This window comes from Colletotrichum graminicola (genome assembly GCF_000149035.1).
Source record: "Colletotrichum graminicola M1.001 genomic scaffold supercont1.17, whole genome shotgun sequence".
Lineage (NCBI taxonomy): Eukaryota > Fungi > Ascomycota > Sordariomycetes > Glomerellales > Glomerellaceae > Colletotrichum > Colletotrichum graminicola.
Window position 1 is genome coordinate 169,689 of NW_007361021.1, and position 23,572 is coordinate 193,260.

The following is a 23,572-nucleotide window of genomic DNA, read 5'->3' on the forward strand; positions in this document are numbered from 1 at the left end:
TGGTAACATCAAGGCAACGCGCAGGAGATTGTGACAGTTAATCTGGTCGTGGTGGCCCTGGCGGCAGGCTAGGAAGCTAGTAGGCCTCTCTGGACAGCCGATAGCAATCAACACTGGCCATAACTGCGGGTTTTAATGGAACGCTTTCAGGTCGGCAATAGGTGGAGTAGTGATAAATTGGTCATGGATGAGGAGGCTTGGCCTGTTAATTCATAGGGAACAGTGACTGAGAGACATGCACACGGCCCGGCGCTTCTTGGTCAGGACGGAAACTAAAACTCATGTGGGTTTCTGGTCAGGAAAAGGCCTCGATACGGGCTTGGGGTATCAATGTATATGCAACGGTGGCGACCAAGAGGACATTCATGCACTGGTATTGTCTTCATGAGCTACCTATTTGCCTAGCCAGGCCAATGTCCAACGAAAGGCGGTTCTCGAGACGGGACGAGTTTTAAGAACGAAATGGTATACACGAAAAGGGAACACAGGATACGCATACAAAGAAAACCATACGTCAAACTGCCATTGATCCATTAAGTCGACTCGACCTTGGGGGTAGGTCCCATCAGGCCGTTGATGCTCGCGCTTGTCGGCGTCTTGGTCTCTCCTGACGCCGGGGCAGGGCCGGAGCCGTTGGTCGTCGCAACAGCGCCCTTCTTTTCATCCTCTCCACTGTCATCGTAGTCTTCGTCAACGTCCATTTTCCGGGCTGCACGCTCCGGCTCGCTCGGCTGGGGAGGCCGGGGGGCCGGAGTGTGTTCGATCGGCGGCCGTTCCTCGGCGGGGTACTCCTTGACACCAGGAGCCGGCCCGGAGGCGGGTCCGGGGCCGTTCTGTGCTCCCTCGTGGAGAATGTTCTGCATCGGCGCAGCAGCCGACTGCATCGGCGGGAGGTGGTTGGAAGGCATTGGGTGGCTGGGCGGGTGATGAGCCGCCTCCGAAGGGTGATACCCATCGTTGGCGTGGCGCTGCTCCTCGCCCCTCCGCATGTCCTCTGCCCTTCTCTGGTCCTCCGCGCGACGCTGGTCATCGACGCGACGCTGATCCTCGAAGCGGCGGGCCTCGGATGAATTGCGGCGGTACTGGTCCCGGGGTCCCAGAGGGGTCGACGGGCGTCGAGGCCGGACGTCGTCGAGCCTAGCTCGGCTCTCATCGTTGGCCGGGCGCTTGTGAGACGATTCCTCTTCCCACTCCCGCATGCGCTTGGGACCCACCGAGGGAGGACGGTCATGTTCGTTACGCTGCACGGCCGAGTCTGCGGGAATCGCACCGGGAGGGGGAGGGGGCGGGGCACCGCCCTCCATGGGACCGGGGGTAGGGCCATCAGGGTGATGGCTGTACGGCGGCGGCGGAGGCGGGGGGTGTTGAGGGTACGCCGACTTGGGAGAAGGCATGCGGTTGTCATGCATAGGCCGCTCGCCCGGCCGGGGGCTGTTGGCGCCGCGGAACTGCGGCGGCTGGCTGGGAGGGCCGTTGGGGCCGGCATTCATAGGAGGCATTTGAGCAGAAGACTGCTGAGAGTAGTTGGGGTTGATGGTGCGCGGCGCAGATGTGGGAGCACCCTGAGGGGGCTGCTGGGGAGGTTGAGGGGGTCCCGAGTAGTGCGATGGTGGGCTGGGCATCCGTCGGATCGACTCAGGGTAAGGCGGGCGGCCACCGTGCTGCTGCTCTTGCCTGGGGCTTGGCTGGCGCGGCATGGGGGGAGCAGGTCCGCGGAATGGCTCGCCGCGCTGCTCGTAGGGGTTAGGAGGCTGCGGGGGGGGGTTGATGTCCGCGAGTCTACCCCAGCCGTTGCTGCCAGGGCCGCCGGGACCAGGCGGTGGAGGAGGCTGCTGTCCTCCTTGCTGCTGGGACTGAGGAGCAGAGCTTCCCCACTGGGGTGCCGGAGGACCGACCTGGTATGCTTGAGGGTGAACATCGGCAGGTTGAGGAGCGCTGGGGGGTTGCCCTCCGTTGGCGCCGCCGTTCCTCAGCAGCTGCAGACGCGCCTTGATGTGAGGGTTCTGAGGGTCAAGCTCTGCAGCACGCTGGTACGCGTCAAGCGCATCGCTGATTTGGTTGTTGCATGATTCATACTGGGTTTTGGTTAGCGATGATCATAGTTTTGAAAAGTTGTCCGACTCACCAATGTGCCCAGGTCATACCAGACTTCCGAGATGAAGGGGTTGAGTCGAATGGCACGAGAGTAGGCGTCAAGGGCGTCGCGGTACTGGTTGATCTGATAGTACAGCACTCCAATGGAGCACCAGAACGTCGGGTTTCTTCCATCGCGATAGACGGCCTGCTGGTACGCTTCGTACGCTTTGGGGTACTTTTGCTGGGACATGTAGCAGCGACCGAGCAGATACCAGCTTTGGGCATCGCCTTGGTCGGCGGCAACAGACTTCTCCAAGAACTCAATAGCTCGCTCCTGGCTCTGGAAGCTACTGCTCTGCTGATGGTGAAGCCAGCCAAGCTGCTGCAAGACCTTTGCGTGACTTGGGTCACGTTCGAGGACTCTTTGGTAGGCGGCCTTCGCGCTGTCGTACTGTCTCTGAGATTAGCGGCCGCATTTGCCGGGAACGGGAGTCGAGTGCTTACGTCTTTCTGCTGCTCGTGGACGTGGCCAATCTGGAACCAAATGTCCTCTTCGGTCAAAGGGGGAGGCGGGGAGTTGACAATGTACTTGAAGCACTCCAGACTCTGACCATACTTCTGCTGTTGCTTGTATATGATGCCTAGACGGAAGTAGATTTCGTTCGCCTTTTCAAAGTCGGGCTGCATCTGCATCACTTGGGAGAAGGCCTCCTCGGCATGCTCAAGAGAGCCATATCTATCATAAAGAATACCAATGCCGTACCACAGCTTAGGCTCCTGTGCGGTGTCAGTATCGGATAAACCCACAGAGCCGGAGGCGGCGCTACTAACCCTCGGGCTCCTCAAGTTAACCAGGGCAGACTGGTAGGCAGCGTAAGCTTGCTGCAAGTCGTCCATCATCAAGTAGCAGTGACCTGGGAGCAGTTAGCAATTTGGCTTTAGCGAGCGCAATCAGGTATGTAGGCACGTACCCAAGCTGCCCCAAGCCTCGCCATTGGTGTTGTCAATCTTGAGTATCGCCTGCAGGTAGTCGACGGCTTTGTGGAACTCTTCGCGCGTGCGAAGGATCAAGCTGATGGCATTCATGGCCGCTACGGACTGCGGGTTTGCCTGCAAGGCCCGATCGTAAGCCTTCATGGCTTCCTCGAGGTTACCGAGAAGCTCAGCGAAGCTGCCTGTGCCAATTGTCAGATGGCCTATTTACGCGCCGGGGTCAGTCGCGGTGCGCTTACCGATCTGCATCCATACAGCCTCGTTCATGAGGAGGATCTGGCGCGAAGGCGCATAGTTCTGGCCCTGCTGCATGCCGGGCGGCGGTGGAGGGCCAGGAGGGCCATGCTGTTGTGCCTGCATGGCCATGGTCGGCGACGGGTGGTGGTTGGCCATTGTGTCCTGCGAGTCGAGGACGACTTGGTGCGCGCGATCTGTTGCGGGTCTACGTCGGTCAAGGCCTGACGATGATGGCGCCAAGGGCGGCAACGGTGACGGCGACGATGTCGCGATTACAGAAGGTGAGAAGACAATAAAATATTGACTAAGAGTAGAGACGCCCTATCAGGTTATCTCGATTCGCTTCCGTTGAACCCGTGTTCGAAGCCGGTCAACGTCGTTGCGACGGCCCGAACGTAGCGAGGTTCGACGTGCAACCCGTCAACGGGAGGCTGGGCGACAAGGTGAGAAGGCGACGACAGGCCAAAGGCACAGGCAAGCCAAACAAAAACGTGGACAAGGAGCTGATCCGAAAGGGCGGGCGAGCCCCGAGGCAGCACAATGATGAAGTTGGAAAAGAAGGGATACGAGACCCGACGGCGATCGATTGAAGCGCCCCTCGTTGTGTCAGGGCAAAAGTTGGGGATGGGGGAAAAGCGAAGAAGGAGAAGTTGGGAGGCTGCGAGAGTTCCCAAGTCATCATCTCTGGAACTACCCTTACCCAGCAGCTTTTACAGCTACACCCTCTCCCGAGCGAAACGACACCCACCGGCGGGTGCTGGGGGGTGCAATCGATGTGGGGCATGGCTGGAGTCATCTCAAAAAGCAACTTGGCGCAACTTTGGCTGTGCTTCCGCCCACACCCACGCCCACACCCATGGCCACGTCCACGCCCAACCGACGCCCCATAGCCTGCCAGGCCCAGGTACAGATTTCATGGAGAGCGGGTTCCACTCAGCGCAACAGTCTCGCCCCCCCTTTCCATAGAGGGCCTTTGGGAGGAAGGGGGACTCAGGGATCCGTGGCCGCCTGGCTCCTGCGGGTCTGAAATGGGGAGCAGAGAGATGTGGATAAACGTCCCCTTGGCTGATGGAGCCGTCGACTGAACAGCGGAAATCTACGGTAGCGATGTGGACGCGGATGATTCCTCTTGTGAGTCTAGCGACTGCAGACCGACCCCTCCCCTTTCCCATCGATTCCGTAAAGCACGAGTCGGCAGCTCGGCGCGCCTGCTGCGTTTGTCAACCGCCTCAACCCCCCCTTTCATTTGTTCAGACTGGATCCGATATGGTTTTACAACTGCCTGGTTGAGGACATTGATAGCACTCCAGAAGGGTCGTTGGTAAACCCTCATGCGCGGCTAAAGTTGGATGGCAAAGTTCTAATCGCGTTGCAGTGCGCCCAGAGCTTCTTGTCCTCGGACTCGTCCCGTTGAATTTTCCCCTGTCCGAAGGCTGATTATTTGTGGATTTCCGACACAATCCGGAAAGGTTGGAGACGGCAAAGTCGACCGCCCGGTATCCACGTTACCGTCGGCCATCAGAAATAGTATGCGATAAAGCTGTGCACTGCATGCTGCTGCGTACTATTAATGTGATGCTGCCATGGGCCAAGCTTTGCCAGTCTGAAGCTATTGCTACCTCACCCCTGCTAACTGTGTAGGCCAAGGGCCACGATGCGATTTGGTGGTGGCGCGCACGTTGTTATAGCCAAGAGAGGGAGGGAGCGTACAGCATATTAGGAGGAAACCGTCAATATCGGCAGCGTCCTCAAGTGGTATGGCACGGAAAGGGCGATCTAGGGGTAAGGAACGTCGACGACGACTTGGTTAGACATGCCGTCGACACACATTTTTGAAACAAGAGACAGCCATGTTGCAGAGCATCGCGACGCCATCCTGTGTGTCTCCCGGTCGCTGGGGCGGAAGAGCACCGAGGGTATGGGCCTCGCAGGCGTGCCTAAGGCACGCGCAGCTTCTGGCCTGGGAAGGATCATCCGGACAAAGATGTGGTGATTGGCACCGCCTCGAGCATTTGTCAGGCCATGACGATAGAACCGTCAGACGTTAGCAAGGCTCTATGTCGGAGATGATCGCAGCGTGGCCGGAAAGCAAGCAGCTGGTTTTCAATCGAGGCAACGCAAACCATCGATCGTAGTGTCATTTAATCAATTTCATCTTGCAGAGCGAAGACCAACAGGAACGCCCGTCAGAAAAGGGCTCTATAGGGATGACAAGGATAACAATAATACTACTAACAATAACACTATTACTCCGTAATGGTCAAAAGAAACAAGAAATTATGCCCCGAGTAAATGAGAAATGCTGCGCTGAGATGGGTGCCGCCGCTAAACTGCATTACGGACAACCCACGTGTCGGGTAGTTTAGTCAGTCTTCACCCCAGGCCAGGGAGTGTTTGTTCACCGAAGGATAGTCCTTCCCTTACCCTGGGGACATGGCCCCCGAGATTGGGGTACCGACAGTTACCTGCCTTGCCTTGCCTTACCTCACCTTACCTAACCTACTAAACTTCGCGTTCCTAGCCCGGAGGAGGTGGTGGTGGTGTGTCTGGCTGCCCGCCCTCCCGACTGGGCTGACTGGGCTAGGCTGGGCTGTGCCCAGGGCACGCACGAGGGTGCATGGCTGGTCCCCCCCAAGATCCTGATCGGGGGCAGAGTGGATCGCACCGTCGAAGAAATCCAACGCGAGAAAAGACGAACTTTGAGTTTGGTTCATGTCATCGCTGCAACCGCTGCATCCATCCATTCAGAGCAACAATGTGACTTCATCCGTGCCGCAAATGCCCCCTAGTCAGTGGTTGATTCCCTTTCCTTGCCTTCCCACGCTTCTTTGACTGAGCGTTGGCGTACACTAGATACCTGGCGCTGTGGTGGGCACGCTATCCTCTCCCGTCATCTTACCTCTATTGTCTTTCTCATTTGCGGTTGCAGCCCCCTTCCCAGATCTTGCGTTTCAGCGCCATAAGATTGTAATGGCATGGCAGAGGAAGGGGCACTGACTCCCCGGGGCTCACGCGTTGAAAGGGGATTCTGCGCACTACGTATACGGATACCTTAAAAGTAAAAAAAAAAAAGTCACCAGCAAGGTGAGAAAATTTTGTTGATGGGGTTTTTTCCCCCCAATGTATAAGATGGAATACGAAAATACAAAAATCGATTGCAACTTTCTGCGTGAGGAGGCGTGCTGCAACAAGGTTATGAGTCGTTGGAAAGCGGGCGGCGATAATTTTGTGAGTGCAGCGGGAAAAATGCGGGTGCGCTCACATCCAAAAAGGGGCGACACGAAGAATGGTAGGGACACGAAGCTATCGTCAGAAGTTACAGTGGCTGGTGCCCCATGTTGGCCTGCGTTGTGTGGGAGATGCACGCCGTGTTGTATGGAGCAGTCGGGCTTCTGCTGTATCGTACTGGAGGATTGATTGCTCTCCGCAGAAGATCCAGGGCCTGCACACCATTGTTTAGTAGTATGTGTGGGCCAGACATGGAACACAACCACACCTCTTTAGTTTGTACTCCGTATGCAGTTTCTCATATGGATACCTAGTGTATCCGTACACGACAACGTGCTGTACGTGATGCGGGTTCATCTGCGGGCTTTCCTTGGGATTCGGCCGCCGCCGCCGCCGCCGCAACGCAATCGCCGACAGGCTCTAAGAGGGGGGATCATGACGAGAGTGGGGATGCTTCCCTCCCAGAACGTAGGTATTCGTTGGCGTTGGAGGCTTACCTGAGGAGCCTTCGGAGAGGAGAGGAGCAATGGGAGGGGGCGTCCCGTTGCTGGGGGCCGAGGTGTGAGGGGAGAAATGCGACAGCAATAAAGTGGAAGGGCGTGCGTCTGTCTGGGTGGCGGAGGGGTGTCTGCCGTTCCCCCAACCCTTGGCTAGGACGAAGCAGAGATTGTGCGTGCCCTGTGCCGCTCCATGTACGGATACGTCTAAGGTAGGCGGAGGAAGGATGCAGCCATCTCTCGCATATGCAGGCCGTTTGGGGCTGGCAGTACGAGGGCGCAAGGGACGGTGTACTTTGTACGACGGCCACGATGGCAGGCAGGTACGTACGTGTAGGCACTGACGTGGGCCGGAAATGGTGATAAACGCGTGTGAGAAGAAAAGAAGAGATACGAGAGACGAATGGAGTGCTCGGAATCCTTCCGGCGGCGAAGACTAAGATAAAGAAAAAAAAAATTCAAAGTAGCACACCGACCCGGGCATCTCTGAATGGCTGGTTGAGACATGTACCTGTATTCGGCTTTGGAGGGGGGAGAAGGTCAGTACAAGAGGTAGGTGTGATGTGATGCCTTCACGCAAAGAATTGAGGTGAGGCAATAAGGTCGGAGGAGTGAGTGCACGGCTCTTACTCTAGTAGTATTCCGTACGTCGCCGGACATTTCTGTACTACCTACCTACACTAGTACCTATGTACACATCGATGGGCGGCGGGTATCTAGGTACGTACCTAGGTAGGGCACGAAGAAAAAAGGCCCCTGTCATGCTTGTGCTGTATTAGTACTGATATGTATTCCGCATAGTATCTGTGGCTCAGTGTACTTTGATGTGACCTGGGTACCAAGGTTGCCCACCCTTCCACACTGCTTCGTCTGTCGTCGGCGGAGACTGATCTGACTCCTTGGCGTTCGCCGTGGTGTGGCACTCTCAGGGAGTCTGTGGGACGGGGAGAGCCTTCTCTTGGGGTCGAATGGCAACGGCATGCGGCATGTTTCTTCTCCTCTCCTTCTTTCTCTTACCCTTCCCGACATGTACATGCGGCAGCCCCCCCCCCCCCCGGCCGAAACCCTGGCCCCCCTTTTATTCTTGCCGGCCTAGCTAAGGCGCGCTGGCCTGGCCTAGCCTGGCCTGGGAAACGAAATTTTGTTTATCTATTCGTACGGATCACGACGAGACCTGACATTCGGGCTTGAGAGACACAGACACTAATGAGAAGCCTGCAGGAAATCGAGACAAGCATCGTCGGCAGCCATCGTCGCCATCAGCTGGTCACAATCGCCATCACTAATGCTTCTGACGCGGACGACGATGACCTCTACCGAGAGGCTGACAAAAAAAAGTGGCCACCGGCGGGGAAACTGGGTGCAATGGTGCCTCGTATGCTATTAAGCACTCTGTGCCTGCTTTGCTACCATGCTGATCTGGTTGGTGCGTTGGCTCGCAGCCGCTCTTGGCAGCACTTCTCCCTGTCTCCCCCGAATCCCTAAGTCGACCATCGTGAGACCCAGGCCAACAACAATAGATCCGCCCGAGGTTTTCCGGTGCGTGTTGCAACAGCTACGCCCATACCGTCCAAAACATTGCTGATATTTTAACCGCGAGGATTTTGCCTCCCCTCATTGCCTTTCTGCTTCAACGCAGACGGCTGACAATGGACGTGGTCAACATCCCGAGCCTACCCAAGAAAAAGGCTAGTGTCGCACTCCGGCGACGGTGGCCCCCATCATGTACCTACGTAAGTCTAACGCTCCTCGGACCCCATTATGCGGTGAAGGTAAACGGCGGAGACTGCCACCCTAACTAGGACTGGGACTCGGTCTTGTCGGCAACCCTACACGTGAGCTTGTCTCCAAAATGACGAGCCTATCCCCGACAGCCATGGTCCCCTCTATCACAAACCGTCCCATCTTGCGTGCCGACTACGCAGCACACTGGACCGGCCTTCCCAGTCACGATATCGTACGGACCAACCTGTTTGTCGCAACAGTCGGGCCAGACTTTGTCCATCACCCCATCCCAACACTCCTTCTCTTGTCTCTCGGGAGCCAATTCACAACAAAAAAAAGGAAACCACTCGCAAGGATGCGTGCAGATCGAATCGCTGGGCGCGAAGCGCGGGCATCTCAAACACCCGCGTCCCGCATCCCACCACCGCCACACCAACCCGCGTCACGACACCGCTGCCACGATGTTCGGGTCTTGGCGTCTGGGTCTGGCCAAAGGAATGCGAGAAGGCTCAAGAGTCGCCAATGCAAGGCGGTTTGCCATACGCGCCAGCACCGCCGCCACGGCCCCAGCACTGCAGGCGACTGCTGCTGCTGCTGCTGCTGCTGCTGGGCAGCTTGCTTCTGGCTGTACACTATGTCGCATGCTTACACTTCTGCTTGTAGTGTATACGGCTTCGCTCGGAGGAGGGGGGGAGGGTGGGGGGGGCGCCACAGCTCCGCGGACGCACATTCCTGCGAAGGTTGTGGAACATGGGAATCAATCAAAAATGTGAGACAGTGATGCAGCCCAGCCCAAGCCAGCCGGCGGCCCAGACAGAGCGCTCCGAACGGGATGCCACACCTCCCAAATCTCGGCAACCACACGAGCCACAGACGCCCAGGGCCGCACGCGCCACGGGGAAGCCGACTCATCCAAAAGCCAAGTGCATCATCGACAGAAGCAACCGGGCCTCGAAAGCCAAGCCAAGCCAAGCCAAGCCAAGCCCTGGCCACCAGTGTCTTTCCATCCCTTTCAGTCCTCTCAGGGCTTTGATCCCCTGTGGATATACTCGGCGGCTCCAGCCCAACCCCCTTTCAAACACTACATTAGCACATCACTGTATCGCCGAATCATCACCCCAGAACCCCGAGCATGACGGTAACACCTACATAGAAGGTAGCTACTGAGAAAGGCGTGCTGAATGTGGGGCTCTCGCCCTTCGTCATCCCCTCTCGCCTCAAAACCTTGAGAACCACCCCCCCGGCAGCAAAGCACGTTTTCGCGGTGATTGGCCCGGCCGGCTAACCCACGTCGGAAGAAACCTTCTCCCCCCAATTTACTCTTCTTCATTGTCCTTTACCTCTCTGAACCAAAGATGAAAAGCAAGCCTTTCTCCACTCTCGCCTAAGGCACGCCGCACGCGCTAGATACGTACCCTTAGATCGGCGGATGCCGTTGACATGTTCCGTATTGGCCCAAGATTCCAGGCCCCCAAATCTGGGCGTCTGATCCTCCTTTCCCGGTCAGCGGTTCAACGAGGGAGCTGCGCGTAAAGGAAAGGATAGATAGGTAGATGAGTGGGAGTTTATAAATCCATGAAGTGTTATGATATCACCCCGCCGAGGCATCCGTTGTTCTACTCTTTCTGGCCGATTACACCTTTGTGACATTGTGTGTCCAGTCAGGTAGTCAGCGCCAGACGCGGTAGTGACTCGTGAGACTGAATTACACCGGGCATACGCAACCCGCTGTGTCAAGAGTCGCTCTCACGAGTGCACGCACCACTCAGGCTACATTACTTGGAGACACCCATTGCGGGTTGACTCCCGTTACAGACAAGAGAGACGCAAGACGTTGGGATTGAGGGGAACGCACCAAGAAAATACAAAGTCAAATAGATGGCGGAAGAAACACCAGATGACCAGGGAATCCCCGACCATGTGCTCCCCCACGGCTGTGTCATGCAAGTGGTGAGGCGCCCCGCGGTTTTGTGTGCCCAAGTTCGCAGAGTTTCTGTCCCCCTCCACCAGAGCTTGCGGATCAACAAGCTCTGCACCCCATGTCGACAATCATGGCCCATCATGACGACTCTCGCAAGGCATCATCAATCCGTCAGTGATTCGGACATGATGGCATTCATACACACTAGATCGCGCGGGTGTGGGCGTTTAGACATATCCTAGGCCCGCTCGCCCCCCCCCCCCCCCCCCGGCTTCGTAAGGCGCTCCGCGTTTCTTCGACGGAAGCTCTCGGATTAGACTCCCATCACCGTAGAGCTTAAGGTGAGATGAGACATATCCGAAGAGGAGACGGGGAAGGGAGGGGAGGAAGCGATGGTTGCCAAGCGAAAGGGAGGGAGGGAAAAAAGGGGACGAGTGAGTATCCTAGCTAGGTATCTCTCTGGCTCGATAAGCTCCCTCGTTCGAAACATGACACTCGATCTGTCGATGATGCGCTCTGGCGTAGGTCTACCTACGCCAGGATAGACCTACGCCAGGAAAGTCAAACTTTTTGTCTTTTCTCTCTCTCTCACTCTCTCTCACTCGCGCGCTCCTCAGTCCCTTTCGTCTCGTCGTGCAGATTTGATGCGGAAACCCGTGCGCTGTTCAATCCAAAGACTTCAAAACGACCCAGGACACGGCACCACACGGCCCACTCCGTCTCTTTTTGTCTGTCTGCTGTCTCGCCCCAACGCAACACACGTTACGTCGGGTGGGTCCTGTGGTGGCCCGTTGGGTACTGGTGGTAAGGTTTTTTTCTTTTCTTCTTTTTTTCTTCCCCTTCTTCCCCCCTCCCCCTCCCCTTCCCCCTTCTCCCTTTCCTGCACCCTCTCAGAGTTCCGCTGACACGCATGGATCACGAGGGATCGATGCGGCTCAAGCGTTGCTCGGTTCCCATGTCCCGCAACTCTAAACCACATCATGCTTGAACGGTTGGGGCGAGACAGGTCTTGAGGGAGGTAGGGAGAGACAGACAGCAAGAGAGAGAGCGGGCGAGGAATGGGGTCTTCATATCATTCCATTCTTAGGGGGGGACCCGAGACCGCGTCCCTCGACGGCTCCCCAAGAACGACGACACCGCGATCCTGCATGCAGGAGTCCGGAAAACCGAGCGCTGGAGCGCTCAACCCCCCTCGTGACTTGCTTGTGTGATCTCAACTTTGGGTTAAACTACGTTCCGAATGTCGGGGGAGAAGGGGAAGAGGGCCGTGATGCATTGGCATGCACTGAGGAACGTGGGCCACGAACCAGTTTTGGGGCGAACGGGCAGGCGGATAGACGAGATGGAAGCACAAGAGGAAGAGTCGGAAAGGAAAGGAAAAAAGGGGCGGAGGGGTGGGGGGCACTCTTCGCGTCTTTCCCTCCCTTCTCCCCGACGGGGACGCGCTCCCGCAGGTCTGGCCGCCAAACCGGGCGGAGCACGGTCCGGAAAGGTTTCGAGGCAGCATAAGTATAAACAGATTTGACGGGCGCCGTGGCTATTTCCCTGCCCGCCTAGGCTTCTGGGCCTAGTGATGCTGGGTAGTGGTTAGTTCCCGGCCGGGTGCTTGCTAAGCAAGCCAAGCGGCGGCGGCGGCAATGGTGAAGTGGAAGTGGAGTGGAGTGGGAGCAGTACCCCCCCTCCAGGGCCCCAGGCCGACATCGTGAAGCGTCTCGGTGGTTTGGCGATGCAAACGCTGCTTTCGTCCGGCCTTTTGCGATCCGATCGCAGGTCATGTTCGCATGAGACCTTGACGACAACGACCGTTGTCGGCGGTGGCATGCGTCATACACCACCATGTCCCGCGCCCCCGGCTGACGGGGCCCTTGGATCTCAGAAGCCAAGTCCAAATCGGTCGCGAGCGCTAGTCTCAGCTGTCAGCGCTTCGGCGCGGGAGAAAGAGCCGAGCAGCACGGCTTGTTGGGTTTCCTGTACAGGTTTCAATCCACAAAAAAAGTTGGCGCACATGATGTTCCGCCAATTTCTCGATGGTCACCTTCTCGGCGGAAGCGACCGGGGACGTGGGGCTCCGACACCACCATACCGCACCGCACCGCACCGGCATCGGCACCCGTCACCCCACGGGCCGATGGCGTGTATTAGTTGGGGGGAGGAGGAGGAGGAGGAGGAGGAGGAGAAGCAAGGACCCGACAACGGGAATGGATTACCGTAAAGAAAGACAACAGGCGCTTACAGTGTAGAAGTACGTTGAAGGGAGAGGAATAAGTGGAAGGAGGAACCGGGAACGAACGCCGAGGGTTGGTTGCTAGACATGACAATTATCCGAGAGCCCGGCAAATATCTCGTCCCCCTTTTCCTTCTCCCTTTCTTTCTTTCCGGCACTCAGGCATCGGGACCTAGTGATCAGGGCGTTCCCTCATTTGGGATACGGCTGGAGCAACGAGCCCAGACTGAGGTTGATTGGGGGGTGCAAACATGACACAGACACATGAGGAAACGGTAAATAGAGCGCGCAGACGTCTTATGATCTGACACGCTCTGTGGGAACACAGAGAAACATTATTTTTTCTAGGCATGCATCATCCCGAAAACCCATCCTTTGGGTGAACCATAATACACCTCCATAACACACCTCCATAGTCGGCCGCGCTACTACAATCCCATCTCGCTGTTCGTATCGCGTCACGTCCCTGTTTCTCCACCGCGCGCATCGAAGGTATCCATATGTAGACGCCGATGCCAGACAAAACCAACCCCGGGATTAATGGGGGGGGGGGGGACTGATCCCCTTTGACTCAACACATAAAGAATACATCCTCGGCCGTTTTCCATTTGTTGTCAGCTGACTGTTGACCAATTGCCCATCCGGCCCATAGACGGGAAGGGAAAAAAGTAAAGAGCCATTGTGTCCAATTCGTAATACGACTCCCCTCCTCACGATACAGACTTCTCGCTCGAGTCCTGCTCAGGGTGGTAGTTGGTCTCCCCTAGCATCGCCGTCGGCTGGGTGGTCATGGCCGTTTGTGTGTTGGGCTGCGGCTGCGTATGCACCGTCGGACCCGTGGGCTGCTGCGCCGGCGGTTGTGATGGGGACCGGGTCGCCGCGTTGCCGGCCGTAGCTGCCTGCAGTCGCTGGTCTAGCGTCTTAAGTGCCAGCGCTCTTCTGCGCTCCGCCTCAGCCCTCGCGCCGCCGGGGGCGCTTCTTTGGATGTAGTTATTGCCTCGTCCAGCCGGGCCGTTGTCTGAGAACGGGGTGCATAACCGCATGGCGACCAGCACCTCGAAAATCTGGGCCGAGACCGTGGCCACGAACGGCTTCACCGGCGCGGGGAAGAACTCGGCAAACGCAAAGGTCTCGCTTGCGTCTCCACGGAGAGACGTCGGCTGAGAGGAGTCGAGGTCGGGGAAGACGGTCTTGTAGAAGCGGAGGTAGGTCCAGCTCGTGAGGAAACCGCTCACAGCAAGGGAGAAGGATGCGGTCGTCAGAAGCGGCGTCAAAGACAGGACAAAAACGATGCCGAGGTATAGCAGAGGAAATCTCGGGACTCGAAGGGACAGGATGCCGCGGAACAGAGTGACGGTATGCGCCGGGACGAGCTGGCTGAATGCGACGAGGAAGGAGATTTGCATCGGGATCGAACCACCAATGACGGTCAGTCTGTCGGTACTTGGTTAGCTTACCAACATTCAGTAGCACCAGATCCATCCAACTTACGTCCACCGCTCATTTCTTGTCAAGGTAAAGAATATGATCATGAGAGCAAAGGTCAAGATGTTCGGGACCAGAGCAGTGATGACAACGAACTTAGCCAGCTCTGCCGACGACCAAGCTCTCTCTAGATATCTGCCCCCCTGATAGATGGTGACGCAGGCAATTCCAAGCGTAAATATGTTGTTCTCGACAAATGTGGATGTCAGAAAAGTCCACGGGTAAATAAGAGAGAGCTGAGGGATAAGCGTCAAGTAGGGTATCACGATCTCAGACGTCGCGCTCCATTGGCGATAGCGGATCGCAGCGCTCAGAAACGACTGCACAAGGAGCACAGCCAGAAGGGCCCGGGTTACCGGCGGGATGTTGATTCGAGGCGGCATGTTGAGACAGCTTCCGGTCAGGGCGGTGGACAACAACAGGTCATCTAGGGTGTAATCGTGACAGCACCAGCTCGCTTTTTCTGCCCTTGCTATCTGGTCCTGGAGCCTCATCCAAGGGGGAGTGAATGACAACGTTTCAGTGGGTCTCCCGATCTCGGATTATAGTCGCACCGGAGCATGGAGATAAGCTAGTCCACTCTGGGGCTGAAATCATATCATGGAGCCTGGCGCACAGGCCATTGCAGACGGGATTGATTGGGTCCCGCGGTCTATTAAGACTGACACGGGCCTCTTCCCTAGCTGCGGTACGTATCCTCAAGCCACGTTCTCCAAACTTTCTCGTGTCTCGATGCGACGATGCGTCTTTTGGCAAGACAAGCATTGGTGGCAAACGGGTCCTTCCGACAACGCAGGTCTTCCCTTGGCAGCTCGACCTTTGGGTTAAGTCGGAGTTGAACGGTAGCTGCAGCAGCAGCAGCAACGCACAAAGAGCACAAGGAGCACAAACAGGCACGGTGGTTTTTCAATCATCCACAGATCGATGGATGATGGGCAAGGAGGGGGGTGTGGGAGTGTTCCAATGGTGGATCCGACAGGTCTTCGATGCGGTCGAAACGGGGTTCTATCCATGCAGGGCACACTCTTTCGGTTGAACGTGCCAGCCCAGCCCGGCCGTGCTAACCACAGCCAAAAGCTGCCGCTCGTCCACCTTTTTCCATAGCTGCCACCTCCGCAGGAAGAATGTTTGTTTTGCTTTGGCATGGTCAAAATTTGTAGAACATGACGACGATGTCGAGGGGAATGCCGCAATAGGGAACAAGACACGCTCCCCGCGACGTAACCCAATGAGAGCTTCGGTAACGGTAACAGCGCGATTGAGGGTGAGAGTGGCCTGACGGGAAAACTGACTCGGGAGCAAGTCCCCTGGATGCCTTCGGACGGTGCCGCGAATCCTCGGACGGCTCGCCCTAAGACCACCAGAAAAAGTGACAGATCGCTCGTTGCCTGACTAGGTTGGCCGGGGAGGAGACACTTCGCCATGGCATCATCAAGTAACAGGGAATGACTGTCATTTTGAAGGAATCCCGCCACCCAATCGGTCAGGCGTCTCCGGTGCAACGGCTGTCAACTCGCCATTCTGCAGCTGGCGGCTGAGGGTCGAGGAACCCCAGCCCTCGCCATCCAGATACCCCAGACCTTGCGGCGGCATTGCGTTGGGATGCATGTCGCCATTGATTAGACGGTCTCGGATCAGAGAAACAGTATGAGCATGACCATGAGCATCAGCACGAGCGCAGCACGAGCGACAGCGCCATAATCAACCGAGTCTGTGCTGTCAGGATGCCACCCGTGGGTGATCTCTGTGTGTAGGCGTCCTGCCACTCCCAGGGGGCGTTTCCGAACGCCAAAACGTTGGCCACCGCTGACGGGAGGACGTTTGACCACAAAACGAGGTCCCCATTCGACTGATGTGCCGGCGTGACTGACCAGCGATGAGTGGCCATAGAGAGGCGGTGGCAGGGGGGGGGGGCTGAAGATGGCCCCCGGAGCTATTAAAGATCGAAGGCCATGCAGCCATCACATCCTTGTTCACACCCACAGGCGCCTCGCAATCAGCAGTTCCCGCCAGGGAAGGGAAGGCCCCCTGATGTGCAATGCCACGTACCCTATCCGTAGGCCGTACACGAGAGGTAACCTCGCGAGGAGACGGGAGGATGAGAATAAGGGAGCGAGCAGGAAGGTCGAGAGGCCTCGAAATGAGGAGGACGACGAGGACGACGACGACGATGATGGGTTTGCCCCTTTCGATGGAGTCACTTCCGGTAGCCGTCCTGCAGCGGCAGGCCGTCTCCCCTCGACTCCGACGTTGGGCTTCCCCAACTGGATGTACTCGTACTGCACTGTATACCCCACTTGGCACCGTACCCACCTACCTTGTCAAGGTGTCAATCAAGGTTTCGAGGTACGTACACGACGGGTAAGAATTGGAAAACAAACCGCTGACCGTCTGCGCGGGTGGCAGCCCTGAGAGAGGCGCGGCCCTCTCTCGGCATTAGCCTCCAAGGCGGTGGCCGCATGGGGCCGAAGTCAGCGGAAAAATTGACGTACCGTCAATTCGTGCATACAGGCAAGGTCGTGCTGCAATCACAAAAGATGGTTGGGGGGAGTCGTCAGGACACTGCACCAGTGCACCAGACGGGCATGTGTGGCCCGGTGCTGGTGCTCTCTCGAGTCTCCAAAGCCTGGCAATGCGGCGTTGCTTCCGCGTGTGCTCCCTGCTTCGATGGTGCAGTTTGGCTTTTGTTGGTTGCTACTAGGGGTTAGAGCTTCAAGAGTCAAGACTTGGGACTGAGACTGTTTCTGGCCTCTCTCCTCCGTCCCTCTTCCCCCCCTCCTGGTCCCCCAATGAATAAATGGGGCCGAAAAAACGACATCATCGAAGACACAAGGGGGGGTGTCGCAGCACGGGGCAGGCCACCAAATGATAACAAAGAGATTGGATTCCATTGGTGTAGATGCACGAGTAAGATACGATGTGCGGTAGAGCCAGAGTTGGAAATTCGAATAGCAGATATTGAAGCTATCGGACTTTCCCAGTTGTTCTACGAGACCAGGGAGCCCACCTTCCATAAGGAGAATTTCGAGCTCCGGTGCTTCTTGATGTAGTGTACCTACGTAGGTACCTACCTAGGTACGAATTGATAAGTATTCCTGATTGTACGTGTGCCTACCTTGCTCCGTTCAGAGTTCAACGTTGCCAGCCCAGGTTGTCCGGCTGCCAGGACGAGCCCCGCGACCCTCTCCCACGGTGTCTTGCTTGTTCTGGACCCCTGAAACGATCGAGTTTTTTTTCTTTCTTTTCTTTTTTTTTTTTTTTCCTTCTTACTTTTTTTCCGTTCTAATGTGCTTACGCGGGTCGATCTATCAATACTTTGATACATACCTACATGCACCAAGACATGGTTTACCTAGACCTGGTTCGAGGTGGTCAGGCGCGAGAGGCTGTCGTTCCCCAGCGCGATGGTTGTGAAGGATGACCGCATTGCACAGGATGCTGTCCGGACTGGATTTGTGTGTTCGGTAGAGTCCCCTGCCGCGCTCGCATTGCACCACAGCGCGGAGAAGGCTAGCGAAAAGCGTAGCGACGCATTATTCCCGCCCACCCCCCCGGGGCAGCCCAGGCAATGTACCTACCTCGAGGTTTTCCACTGTCAATATGCCACACAGTCAGAGGCAAGGTACTTGGGTCATCACAGACGAAGCAAGCGCAAGGGGCGACCCTGTCTTCTCGGCCTGGTATTTTGAGTAGCAGCCCCAAACACCCAAATTGGTGGGTCATAACAACAGATTTGCTTAACGGATGTGGATGGCACGGGATTAGCAGAGAATTATCGTTTTCTCGAACCCTTCTTGCCCATGCATAGGCACAGTGCATCCCAATTCCCCTGACGCCGACCAAGACAATGGTGACAAGAAAATAAGGCGAAAAAATGACGCAGTAGCCAGTCGACTTCTCTCTACCCAGAGATTCAGCCAAATGCGGAAGGGATGATGCTCAGGATCACTCCCCAAACAACGAAGATTGAAAGAATAATCGACTGCCTGCCTGCCTGTCTATTCTCTCGTCACATCTCTCTGTCGGCTTTTATCCAACGCTACAGCACCGTTAATCGCTACTACTACGTACTGGTTGACTGGCCCGGGAGCACTTCGAGGAACGGCGGCCCCAATGGTAACGCTGAAGGCTAAGTTCCTTGGATCATGCACTTGGGACTTGGGGCCGGCTCCACACCCGCCCCCGTCCCGGTTCATGGGAGTCTCCAAGATCCGTGTCTGGCTGATGCTGCCTGCGCTCGTTCGTTCATTACTAGTATTCCCTTGGGCTTTCGAGGCCGAGGCCGGGATCCAGGGGCATCAATATGGTCCCTCCCCCCTTCCCTCTGATGAGTTCCCTGTTGCTCCTCATCCGACAGCGACTTGTGTGTGTGTCTATGGGTGTGGGGGAGAAGAGAGTGAAGAGGTGCGACGTTGTGTGTGTGTGTGTGTGTGCGCGCGCGTGCGTGTGCGCGTTGCAACTGCATCTCCATGTGCTGCATCGAAGCAGGAGGCTGAGGGCCAAACGTAAGGGTACCTACCTCACGTGGAGACGACGATGGAGAAGAAGGGGAACAGGTACTTCGTACTCAATGGTTGGTTGTACCGGCTGTGTGAGGTGATTTGGCCGATACTGCAAATGCCAGTGCCATGGCCATCCCACATCAATCCACCATTAGCTCCCCTACGCACACCCGAGTTCAGCGTACGAGTGCAATGCGGAGGATAATGTAGAGCAAGACATGCAAAGAGCGACAAGAGGCGTGTGTGCCGATCCCGTCATGTCCCTGTCGCAGCAGTGCTGTCTCTCTCCTTCCTCTTCTTCCTCCCCCCCCCCCCGGGCAGTCTTTGGTAGTCCCCTACCTCAGTCGCTAGCCCAGTCAGCGTCCGCCATTGGATCGAACTTGGCTGCTGGCGCTAGCGCCACACCTCACGCCTGGTCTCGCCTAAACAAGGTACATTGCCTACGTACCGCCAGATTCAGATTCGCCCATCCTTCCATTTCATCCACTCTTGCGGGCTTCCTCAATCTTCAATCTTTCCTCTCATCTCGAAACGACGACCGCAAAACCGCCTCACCCTCGCCCTCGACGACGCCCTCAGAAGACTCGAGCGCGAACGCCTGGCCGTCGAGTCCACGACCAAGTCCCCCGTAACGAACTGATCTCGATCACGCCGCCCACAGCGGCACTTCGCGGTATCGGCATGGTCACCAAGGAGTACCTCGACTCGGACAGAGTCAACTTTCTCGTCTGGAGGTGAGTTCACCCTTTTCGCGTCTCACCCGCATCCGCCGCACCTTCACACGCACAATCGCGCGCCTCACTCGCCTCGCGCCCTGCGCCTTTGTCCTTCTCGTGATCCGACACACGAGAGCCGGACGGCCTCTCTCACCTCTTCTCCCTGTCTGTGGGCATTGCTAACGTTGATCCGGCCCACAGGTATCTTTTGGAAGGCAGTACGTGATGACTGTCTGGGCACCGCCAGCGACAGCTGGTACTGGGCCATGTCTTTTTTTTTCTCCTCCTTCTCACTGACGATTTCAGACTATCGAGAAACCGCTGCCAAATTCCAGAAGGAATGGCACATTCAGCAACCTCATCGTCATTTTGAATTCGCAAATCACGTCAAGAGTCATGCATTAGTATCCATCATCAATAAGGGCCTCTGCTATCATGCCCTTGAGAGAGAGCACGCGAAGAAATCGGTAAGTAGATTTAATCCCCGGCCGTGGCTGCTTTGTTCCTTATCCACCCTCCCCTCGGCGTCGTGAGCAGCTGATGCAGTCGGCGACGATTGGGTGGTGGGTGAGAGAGAGAGAGAGAGAGAGAGAGAGAGAGTGTGTGTGTGTGTGTGCGAAGTTCGGCAAACTGACACTTTTTCTCGTTGCGCGTGCAGGTGCCCCCAGATGCTGCGGCTGCGGCCGAAGCACTGCAGGTGGGGTTGTTTGGGCCATTGATCGCTCAACCGCCTCACAAAGTCGAGGAGGACGAGGATGCTGATGGCGAGGTGGACGACACAGAGATGGAGGTCGAAAACACTCGGAAACGCCAATTTGACAGCCGGCCACAGCAGCACATGGTGAATGGCGGCTCACCCAGCAAGCGGCCCAGGCTCAGCAATGGCTACGAAAGCACAAACGGGGCGGATGCAGCCACTGACCCCATGGAGCTAGATAGCCACGGTGACAACAACCACGCCTATCCGTCGCCCCTTGAGGGCGAACAAGCTCCGACGCCCACTCCGAGAACAGATGGTCCCGAGCAAGGCACGCAGGTCGACAAAGTCGAGGAACTTGCTACCGAAACCACTTTTTTGCGATTAATGCCCGATGACAGCAATAGCACCACCACCACCACCACCAACGTCCAAGACGGCAGCGACTCGACGACTGCGACTGCTACTGCAAGTGCAGGTGCAGGCGGCCCCGGAACTTCGCCCTCGCCAGCCAACGGCGAAAACGCACCCATCTTGTTGCGCTGCGAGTGGAACCCCAAGGACCCGTCAATCTTGGCGGCTGCTGGAACCGATGCGCTAGCCCGCATTTGGACCATCTCACGGTCAAGCACAATGACGCCCGCTCCAGCGCCCGAGCCTGACGGTCACGTGCATGGTGTCCATCGCCCGTTTCACAGTCTCATCGACGACGAGACACCCAAGACGGCCACGGTAGGCCAGCTCGCCTGGAACTGGGGGGGAACGGCCATCGCCATCGCAACTGAGCATGGCGACAAGGCGTCTGTTCACATCTGGGCAAAGGACGGTTCGCATATCGATAAGTTTGACGTTTCGGACCCCCCCGTCATCAAGCTCCGTTGGAGCCCGAGCGATGCAGCGCTTCTGGCTATTGCACCCGACAACAGCAGCGTCAACGGAAACGCCGGCGCCCTTGTCACTGTCTACCACTCCCTAACCTCCAACACGCTGTCGTATTTCTTGCCGAACCACGACTTACTCAATTGGCCGCTGGACGCCGCGTGGACCAGCGAAACCGAATTCCTCTTGACCGGCGGAGACGTGATGCTGTCCCTGCAGTGCACCGAGACGTCAATCGTGCCGAATAAGAAGCTCGAGAGCCGAGAAGACGACACCTTCACCCAGGTTGTCTATGACTGGCGCTCGAAACTTGCCGCCACCGCGAGTGACAAGGGTATCCTGGATGTATGTATCCCGACACGCCTGTGCTGAGAGTTCGGCTGACTCAACCTTTCTTTTTAGCTCTGGGATGAGAATGGCCAGCGCCTGTCAATAACGGCCCATTCTGGTGCTATCACTGCCGTGCAGTGGCAACCTCTTCCAGAGGACTCTAACATTCCAGAAGACGAGCGGTTAATCGCAACGGGAGGCGATGATTGCGCCATCATCATATCCAATGCCAAGGACCCGGAGCCAGGTAAAGCCAAGTCTATCTTGACTATGGAATCGCCCATCGTCTCCATCGCATTCACCCCTGACGGCGCCTTCATCGCTGGAGCCACGGCCGGTCGTATCCTCATCTGGAAAGTGGGGGAACATACAATGCCGAGGGCCAGCTGGAGCAGAGCACCGCACCCTGGCTGGCTTAGCCCCAAGGCCAGCTCGGAGCCGGAGGAGGAGGATGAGCACTGCTTGTGCTGGGACGCTGATGGACAAAGACTCGCTTACGGGGCCAACAGCAGGGTAAGTCAGCATTGGATGTCATTGTGGATCAGTTCTAACCCAGCGCAGTTGGCTGTCATCAACTTCCGCAGATAGACAGCACTCGGACCGTATCGCTCGAAGCATTCAATGGGATGTTAGAAAGTAGATATCCCCGGTCTACTGACACATATACACACAGTCAGCACTTTCGAGGCAGACGTCTTTGCACGTTCGCCACACGATGCCAACCGCACGGAACAGCCCGTGCCGCACATTTATCAATCAAAAATCATCTGCAGTTTCCGGCGTCGTGACGGTATTGTTTACAGGGGGTACCATAAGATCCTCAGACGGGATTCGGGGAGGAGCCGGCTGCCACCTTACATACATACGCATATTGTCGTCATCTTACAACTGAGCTTCTGGAAAGAAGGACTGGAGTCAGCGTTGGTTTAGATTCCGCCGTGGTAGATGATCCGGTCGCTTTCCTCTTCCTCTTTTCGGTCGAATGCTTTTCGCTTTTTGTTTCTTCAACTGGATGGGTTTCGTGTTCGGGAGCGGGAGAGGGATACGTTGGCACTCGCAGGGGCAGCGCGTTGTACAATATACCTGTATATACCAACCGATTTGGAAAGAAAAAAAAGCGGGTTACGACTTGACGTCTCTTGGTTGCTACTTCCAGGAATGAGAAATCGGCTGTGGCTAGGGGTACAGCGAGAGGATACTTGTGGTGTCGAAGCAGTCTGCGAATCATGCTTGTAAGGGGCGGTGCTTTTCACAAGTTTTGCAGGTTTTACTCTTTCACATTTCCCGTTTTGCCCAGTCCAGTGCTCGTGCATTGGGAGGGATTTAGAAAGGCGAGGGAAACCAGTGGCCTATCGGCTTCGCACTTGTGTTGATGCTAATTCAGCAGCGTGACTGACTGTTTTGAAGCGATTGGGCAATTGAATGATGTGCTAGGAAGAAGAAAGGGGCAGAGGGAAGGTTTCCATTCTTCCTGGCCTTGAATCTGAGCGCCTTCGGTGCCTTCAGAGGAGAACTCCAAGCTGGTAGTTAACCGGTCTATCTCGAGAGTTACTTGCCAGGGAACCGCAGTGATGCCATTTTTACGGCTTTGGGGGTTTCGGAGTATCCTGGGTCAGAACACAGCTTGAAGAGAACAGCACCGTAGCATCTTGGTTGCTTCCTCCAACCTTTGTATGATCTCCCTCAAAGGGGCCTGTCACGGGAATCCTTGGTGACACAAACGTGCTCGCAAACAAACCGAACCCTCCTCCCCCGTCCCCCGCATCGGGTCCGAGGATACCACACACAACGTTCCGCCCCACTTCCTTATGTCGACTGCCCCCCCACATCAAACTGAACCACCGACTGTGCCATTTCCATCCGTGCGCATATCAATAATACCATTGTCCAACTTCGATACGACCGACATAGGGTGGGTCAGGCCAGAGATCAACGGTATTGTTCCGCGACTCGAGCGAACAGGGAGCTCTCAAGATTTCACAAACTTGTCAGCTGGCACTCTCAGAAAGTCCTGACGCAGGGAAACGGGCAGCGCAAAGATACAGCTGTCTTGCGCGTCACC

General features: G+C 56.5%; 4 protein-coding genes across 4 annotated transcripts; 2 read left to right on the plus strand and 2 right to left on the minus strand.

The window, feature by feature from the left end:
- Positions 1 to 533: 533 nt before the first annotated feature.
- GLRG_05091 (tetratricopeptide) lies at positions 534 to 3,462 on the minus strand (the record flags this gene model as incomplete). Its single annotated transcript, XM_008095776.1, has 6 exons — positions 534 to 2,075; positions 2,126 to 2,527; positions 2,581 to 2,853; positions 2,908 to 2,990; positions 3,048 to 3,251; positions 3,309 to 3,462. 6 exons carry the CDS (start codon positions 3,460 to 3,462, stop codon positions 534 to 536), a joined length of 2,658 nt encoding a protein of 885 aa, XP_008093967.1.
- Positions 3,463 to 13,611: 10,149 nt separating this feature from the next.
- Positions 13,612 to 14,769, minus strand: GLRG_05092 (eukaryotic integral membrane protein; the record flags this gene model as incomplete). The annotated part of the gene is made up of 2 exons (XM_008095777.1): positions 13,612 to 14,335; positions 14,393 to 14,769. The coding sequence occupies 2 exons, from the start codon at positions 14,767 to 14,769 to the stop codon at positions 13,612 to 13,614; spliced, it is 1,101 nt and encodes a 366-aa protein (XP_008093968.1).
- A 1,537-nt stretch (positions 14,770 to 16,306) lies between these two features.
- On the plus strand, positions 16,307 to 16,798 carry GLRG_05093 (uncharacterized protein; the record flags this gene model as incomplete). The annotated part of the gene is made up of 2 exons (XM_008095778.1): positions 16,307 to 16,732; positions 16,793 to 16,798. The coding sequence occupies 2 exons, from the start codon at positions 16,307 to 16,309 to the stop codon at positions 16,796 to 16,798; spliced, it is 432 nt and encodes a 143-aa protein (XP_008093969.1).
- Positions 16,799 to 19,569: 2,771 nt separating this feature from the next.
- GLRG_05094 (LisH protein) lies at positions 19,570 to 22,098 on the plus strand (the record flags this gene model as incomplete). Its single annotated transcript, XM_008095779.1, has 6 exons — positions 19,570 to 19,622; positions 19,806 to 19,822; positions 19,911 to 20,071; positions 20,263 to 21,525; positions 21,583 to 22,023; positions 22,072 to 22,098. The coding sequence occupies 6 exons, from the start codon at positions 19,570 to 19,572 to the stop codon at positions 22,096 to 22,098; spliced, it is 1,962 nt and encodes a 653-aa protein (XP_008093970.1).
- Between the last annotated feature and the right edge of the window lie 1,474 nt (positions 22,099 to 23,572).